This window comes from Trichechus manatus, unplaced genomic scaffold (assembly GCF_000243295.1).
Source record: "Trichechus manatus latirostris isolate Lorelei unplaced genomic scaffold, TriManLat1.0 scaffold00050, whole genome shotgun sequence".
NCBI classification, from domain to species: Eukaryota; Metazoa; Chordata; class Mammalia; order Sirenia; family Trichechidae; genus Trichechus; species Trichechus manatus.
The window spans coordinates 16,814,833-16,822,281 of record NW_004443986.1 but is presented as its reverse complement, the minus strand read 5'-3'; the positions used below and the strand labels follow the sequence as shown (position 1 = coordinate 16,822,281).

Below are 7,449 nucleotides of genomic sequence, written 5' to 3'. Positions count from 1 at the left end.
TGGGACCAATTGATGCATATTAGATGGCCACTTGCTAGCTTTTAAGACCCCAGATGCCACTTACCAAAATGGGATGCAGAACATTTTCTTAATCAAGTTTGTTATGCCAATTGACCTAGACAGACATTCTTTCCTAATTAGGCTAAACTATTATTTGGTTCAAAGATGACTTCAGGAGATAGTTTCGGTTCAAAGTTTAGAGATTTCCTCAGGGTAATAGCCTCGAGGGTCATCCAGAAAGTTTGAATTCCATGAGAACTGGAAATTGTTAACAGGTAATATCTTAATTAAAGAGCCCTGGTGACACAGTGGTTAAGTGCCTGGCTACTAACCGAAAAGTCAGTGACTGGAACCCACCACCCACTCTAAGGGAGAAAGATGTGGCAATCTGCTTCTGTAAAGATTTACAGCTTTGGAAACCCTACAGGGGCAATTCTACATTGTCCTATAGGGTCGATATGAGTTGGAATTGACTTGACAGCAACAGGTTTTGTTTTGGAATATCTTAATTATATTTGAAATTTAATACCTAGGCTATTAGGCACATCTGTGTCTATATATTTTTTTAATTGCAAAGCCAAAAATAGACTGTTTTTTATTTACTAGACTACATTATTCCTTCTTCTAGGAATTCTGACTCATGGCAACCCCATGTGTGTCAGAATAGAAATGTGCTCCACAGGGCTTTCAACAGCTGAGTTTTCAGAAGTAGATTGACAAGTGTTTCTTCTCAGGTGCCTCTGGGTGGACTTGAACCTCCATTTATTTGAGTAAAATACAATTATAGTACAAATAATTTCCATATATGTGACAATCTTGGGAAGGCTCTTCATTTGATACAATTAAAAGAACACTGTCCAGTATTGTTAAGTTTCATAGTCATTAAAACTTTTGGCTCTTTTTAATATAACTTTCCTCCCCTCTCCTCGTGTCAGGTAAAATTCCCCCAGAAAGTACGTTGATATTCAACATTGATCTCCTGGAGATTCGAAATGGACCAAGATCCCATGAATCATTCCAAGAAATGGATCTTAATGATGACTGGAAACTCTCTAAAGATGAGGTGACCTTCCCTTCTTCCTCCTCCTCTTTTCTTGGTAGCTTATTTTTTAGAAATATATTTTTAGAGAAAATTTATTTTTATTTAGGTAAAATGCTATTTATAAGTTTTCTTAAAATACTGATACGTTGAAGGTTGATGTTTTCATAGGAAATCATTGTTTTGTAGATTTAAAAAAATTAGCCTTTTGATTTTTTTTCTTTCTTCCCAATGCTTGTTGTTGTTAGGTCACATCAAGTCAATTTTTGACTCACAGTGACTCCATGTGGCAGAACAGAACTGCCCCATAGGGTTTTCTAGGCTGTAATGTTTATGGAGCAGATTGCCAGGTCTTTCTCCCATGGAGCCACTGGGTAAGTTTGAATCGCCAACCTTTCAGTTAGCAGCCGAGTGCTTAACCATTGTGCCAACAGGGCTCTTTTCCTAATGCTTAGGGATCACTATATCTTGCCCTTGTCCTGAGTTTTTCAAAGATCCACTTTGCCAAGACAATTCCTATTTTGGAGTTAGTGTACAAGGAACATAGATGTCCTGAAAAGTGTCTCACATGGACAGTTTCTGATTGAAACTCTAGACTGGCTGTTAGATGCATGTCTTAGTGACTTCCTAGCAATTGACAGAAATCAACTCACATGTTCAGTTTGGTTCAGGTTGATACATGGGGAAAGGAGACTCCAGCCTGGATTTTTGATAGCAGAAGACCTTTCCTAGTCCCCTCAAAGTGCTGGGGTTTGAGTAAAGAAAAAGGAAGAAATGGTTTCTCCCTACAGTTTAGGCTTCCACAGCCATTGCTACACATACCTGTGTAGTTGACTGCTATGGCGAAAGAAGTGAGGTAGATATTTGTCCCTGTTTTTTCTTACCCACGCACTCCATTCTGTCCTGGCTGGTCACAAATCAAGACCCTTGATCACAAAGCTGCTTCACTGCTTCACAAGCATTGCTACTTCCTGGCATAGTCCACAGAGGAATACAGACTTAAGTGTGCCTCAGAATCACGTATTAAAATACGGACTACCAGGCTCCTCCCTCCACCCCACCCCCATCCCATCCCCCATTTTGCCACCAGAGTTTCTGATTTGGTAGGTCTGGGTTGAAGTCCAAGAACTTGTGTTTCTAATGTATTCCCACTGTCCTCCTTAGTATAGTGGTAAGTATCCCCACCTGTCACCTGGGAGACCAGGGTTCAATTCCCCAGTGGAAAGGCAGATGCCTTTTATGGAGCCCTAGTGGTGCAGTGGTTAAGAGCTTGGCTGCTGACCAAAAGGTCGGCAGTTCAAATCCACCAGCTGCTCCTTGGAAACCCTGTGAGGCTGTTCTACTTTGTCCTATAGGGTCACTATGAGTCAGAATCAGCTTGACGGCAACTGTATTTTTTTGTTTGTTTGTTTGTTTTGGGAACATGTTCCCAGGTAATGCTGATGCTGCTGGTCAGGAGACCATGCTTTGAGAATCGCTGGAGTAGAATAAAAAAACGCAATTGCTGTGGAGTTGATTCCGACTCACGGCAACCCCATGTGTGTCAGAGTAGAACTGTGCTCCATAGGGGTTTCAATGGCTGATTTTTTGGAAGTATATCTCCAGGCCTTTCTTTATTCCAAGGCGTCTCTGGGTGGGCTTGAAGCTTCAACCTTTCAGTTACCAGCTGAGCACTTTAACCCTTTGTAGCACCTAAGGACTCACCGGCAGAGAATGGACTATATATACTAAGTGTCCTCTCTTCTCCTTCGAAACAAAACAAAACACTCCCCCTCTGTGGTTTAGAGGTAGAGTTACAGTGAAGTGAAGGGCTTTCCAGACCTTTCAGGGATGTTGGGGTGCCTGTGATTTTCTACACGCTGTTGGGAACATAGGGAGAATGACCCTCAAGGCTGAGGAATAAGAACAGCACCTTCCACTGAGGAGTTATTAAATCAGAAAAGGAGATAGAAACAAAACAATTAAGTATCCTATAGAGCACGGATTGGTACCCGTCATAATGGAAGCACTTACAGAGTTTATCAATAATAGAGAGGAGAAGGTGAGTGATTAAACTGAGTGGTCAGAGAAGGAATGATGCATAAACAGGTTATTGTAGCATGGAGTCTGGGGAGTGTCATCCTAACCATGGCAAGGTTTTGTTTAAGATAGTTGTTTCTTTTGGACCTGCTAACTATATTTCATCAAGTGACATATAATTTTTTGGTATAAAAAAATAAGATAAACTGTCAGCCTGCCCTAATTTTAAATTGTATGTTATATGTAGCAGTTGGCTCTAAACTTTAGTGATTATTTTACACCATCGTTAGTAAATATGTGTATAATTTATAAAAAAATATACTTGCATACTAGTGTTATTTACATTAATAAAAATCAACAAAAGTAGAAAATTTTAAATAAGAAGAAAATCAATACAAATTAAAGTTCTATTATTTCCTTTTCGCCTCACAATAGATCAACATTCTCATCCCCTGGGGTACTAATATCCCACTTTGGAGACGGTGTTCTAAAGAATATAGGAAGAATTCTCCTCCTCCAATCTCCCCTTCCTCTCTTAGAAGGAGAGATGTGAATATCTTTTCTATTGAAAACCTATTAAAATTGTATTTTCCTCAAGTGCAGACTCTAATCAGTATAGTTATTATTCTAATAGGACACAGGAAACTTCCTGAAAGGTATTTTTGTATTTCAAAATAGATCTTTTATGATTTAATGTTTTGGTAAATTGTATCAGTTAAAGGAGTCCCCATTTATGCTTGATTAGTTTAATTCTGTTATTGTGTGCCATTGAGTTGATTCTGACTCATAGCAACCCTCTAGGACAGAGTAGAACTGCCCTATAGGGTTTCCTAGGCTGTACAGTATTTTATGCAAATAACACGTATGCCCTCTACATTTATTTGCTAACTGCACCCCCCCCCCCGCCAGGTATTTTCGTAAGCACGCTGTGCTAATTTTTTTTTTTTTTACAACAACATGTGAAAAAAAATTGGCATGCGCTTATGAAAATACCTTGCAGGGGGAGGGCTCAGTTGGCAAACAAACATAGAAGGTACACGTTATCTGTGTAAAAATACAGTAATTTTTACATGAGCAGATCTCCAGGTCTTTTCTCCCAAGGAGCTGCATGAGAGTTTGAGTGCTTACCAGGGCTCCTTAGTTTAATTCTAATGGCCAGGAAATGATTAAGTCTTGAATAAGCTAAATTGTTAGAAACTGTGGGGTCACAATTCACAGCCACTAAATTTGTAACATCTCAGTTTTACCAGTCATAGGATCTTTTTCCTATCCAAGATAAATTTTAATTCTCTTTAATTAAAAATCTTAGCATATGAAATGCATTCACATGGTTCAAAAATACAATATAAAAAGTCTTATTTATTAAGAAGTCTTTCTCCCACCCATGTCTTCTTCTACCTTGTTGCCCCCTCCCAAAAAACCCTCACGTATCCTATTTTATTAGTTTCTAATGTATCCTTCCAGTGTTTATGCAAATTCAAGCAAACATGAATATAGATTCTTATTTCTCCCCTTTCTTACACAAAAGGTCACCAAACCCATTGCCGTTGAGTCAATTCTGACTCATAGCAACCTTAACACATACTATTCAAACACAGAAATACTGTTTGGCATCTTGGCTTTGTTCACACAGTGATATATCCTGGATGTATATTTATACAGCAATCCATACAGAACCTCACTATCCTTTTTTTAAAAAAAAAAAAATTATATTAACTTGCTTTGATCTTAAAAATAAGTATATGCTATATGATTGCATGTTGGGAACAAACCAATTGCCATCGAGTCAATTCCAACTCATACCGACCCTATCAGACAGAGTAGAACTGCCCCATAGGGTTTCCAAGGAGCAGCTGCTGGATTTGAACTGCGGACCTTTTAGTTAGCAGCCAAGCATGTTGAGAGGTGGGTGTGTAAAGAAGGTTTGACATTGCTGGTGTAACAGAAGGTGGAGTGAGAATATGATTAAAAATGAAAATATAGGTTGAATTGCATTGGGGTAAATCTAGTGGGTAATTGGCAGCAGTATTTTATTTTTGCTTTTAAACATCTGAATGAAAATAGGAAGTTTTAGGGTAAGCATTCATCAAACTGGACTTTGCTTTAATTTCTGAGATCGCATGCTATCAGGCTTAATCAGTGTGGCGTGATCATGGTCAGGCCCACAGACACTTACCCAAGTCAAAAATGCAATCACTTAATCTGTTTTTAAGAGAAATATATGGAATACTGATGCTTGGTAGAAAAAAAAGGTCTGGATAATTCGCTGGATTTTGCCATCTTTCAAATACTTGACTTTATTTAGACTTACATTGAGAACAGGTAGTATGCTTTCATTAGGTGTTTTTTTAGGTGATATAAGCCTTATATTTCATATAAGGATTATATACATGATACAAGCCTTATGTTTGCCTCTGAGCAATATTCTGTGTCTCTACTGTAGCAGTATAGCAACAGTTTTCAAGGGAAAAAAATTTCTTAAAATTCTTTTACTGTCATTAAAAACAAAGTGGTTGTTTAGTAGTCATTTAAATATGTATAAACATAGTTAAATATATATATTTAAACTACATATATTTAATTACTAGTTCCTATGTCTGTGATATTGATTGGCTCAATGAGGGTATTTTATAAATCAGAATTATTAATGAAATTCATTATTTTATAGGTTAAAGTATATTTAAAGAAGGAGTTTGAAAAGCATGGTGCGGTGGTGAATGAAAGTCATCATGATGTTTTGGTGGAAGATATTTTTGATAAAGAAGATGAAGACAAAGATGGATTTATATCTGCTAGAGAATTTATATATAAACATGATGAGTTATAGATATGCATTTGCTCATTTTATACAGCATCAAGAGGGCGACCATCTTCAAAGAAAGTCTTATTTTTTACAATTTTTTAACAGTGTTCTGTTCTTGCTGTTTTTTATTTTTATATATTTTTCTAAATATTATTTAAAGAACCTCTTCAGGTTCTTAAGTGCCCATTTCTTTCTGGTGATTATTGGGAAGAAAAAATTAATTTGTCTTTGAATGGAAGACTTCTGGACCATTTTCCACTTTCATGTATGAAGCCTTATGTTTTACTTGTTTGCTTGTAATTTTAAAATATTGCAACTTGGAACATGCCATAACATAAGACTAGGTCAACACCCTGTATTTCTCCTTCTCTCCGTTTTCTCCAGATACTGATGTATTTGAAAAGCCTTTTGCAGTAGCCGAAGGCTTACTATTTTCATTTTATGAGGAGATAGTTTGTCTTTAACTCCCTTTAAGTCTCTGCTTGAGGAAAATGATTGTTGGACTTTACTTGTTAACAGCTACTGCTTTACTGAGGAGATGTGCAATGCTGACGTGGGTAACAAAGGTAGTAACTTGTAAATATGTATGCATTCAAACATTCTGCCTGAGACTTAAATGGCTTGATAAAGTTCAGTTCCTAGTGACTAATGACTTATCCTGATAAATAGGACAAATTATTGACGTGTTTGTTTCTTTGTAATAAAATGTGTCAAAATATTCTAGACAAGGTAGAGCGTTTTATTTATTCACTGTGTTCAAGGCTAGTAGATTTCTTGGCTCTTTGATGAATAAAATCTATAACCAGTGTGTTATGCTACAATAGCATTATATTATAAGAGAATATATAATAACTCTGTTCACACTGACAAAATGAACATGCTGAGGCAAGTATTTTAGGGCAAAATTGCCATTATGAAAACAAAGGAGCTGAGGTTTCTAGGCTCCTAGCTGTTCAGTTTTCTAGAACTGTGTCTGTACTGACAAGGTAAAGCTAAGTGGAGATCTTGCCATAGACATTTTCCCATTTCTGTCTCATCAAAAAAAGGAGGCCAACCTATACCAGTTACTATTAAATAGAGAGATAATGTGGGTAAAAAATTTATGATTTTATAATTTTATCTTAAATTGGTTTTTATCCTTCATACTTTTAAAACATGACCAAAGCTCCATTTAGTAAGAAAAGTTCTTTATAGTTTACAAAGTGGTATCAAGTGCATTGTTGTCTTTCTTATTGCTCTAAAGTCTTTGAAGTAAGTATGTACCAATTTTACAGACGAAGAAATAGACATTCAAAGAGACTGATTGTTCTTCCCCTGATCAGCAGCTAACCAAAAGAACCAGTCTTTAGTCCCCAAGTTCAATGCCTTTCTATTGCCCTCTACTATTGAAAAAGTGAAAATTCTTTTGGAATTCTTTGGGCCTAATTTTCTCTTCCATTTGTTCTTCAAGCAGCCAGATCTGTTGTTTGTCTTTAGGTCTTTATCCCATGCAGACGGTTTGCTGTGTCTCTCGCACTTTAGAATTCTCATTATGCAGGAATGACTCTGGTTTCATACAATAATCTTGGGGTTAGCACCAATTGCTTCA

The 7,449-nt window shown here is 36.9% G+C and overlaps 1 protein-coding gene across 1 annotated transcript in view; it reads left to right on the top strand.

Annotated features, from left to right (window-relative positions):
• FKBP14 (FKBP prolyl isomerase 14) overlaps positions 1-6,177 on the top strand; it is a 15,773-nt gene extending 9,596 nt beyond the window's left edge. The window contains exons 3-4 of the mRNA XM_004377497.2: positions 936-1,063; positions 5,727-6,177. Coding sequence (XP_004377554.1) covers positions 936-1,063; positions 5,727-5,885 — 287 coding nt within the window. The 3' untranslated portion in view covers positions 5,886-6,177. The remainder of the gene's footprint in view (positions 1-935; positions 1,064-5,726) is intronic.
• The last annotated feature ends 1,272 nt before the right edge of the window (positions 6,178-7,449 follow it).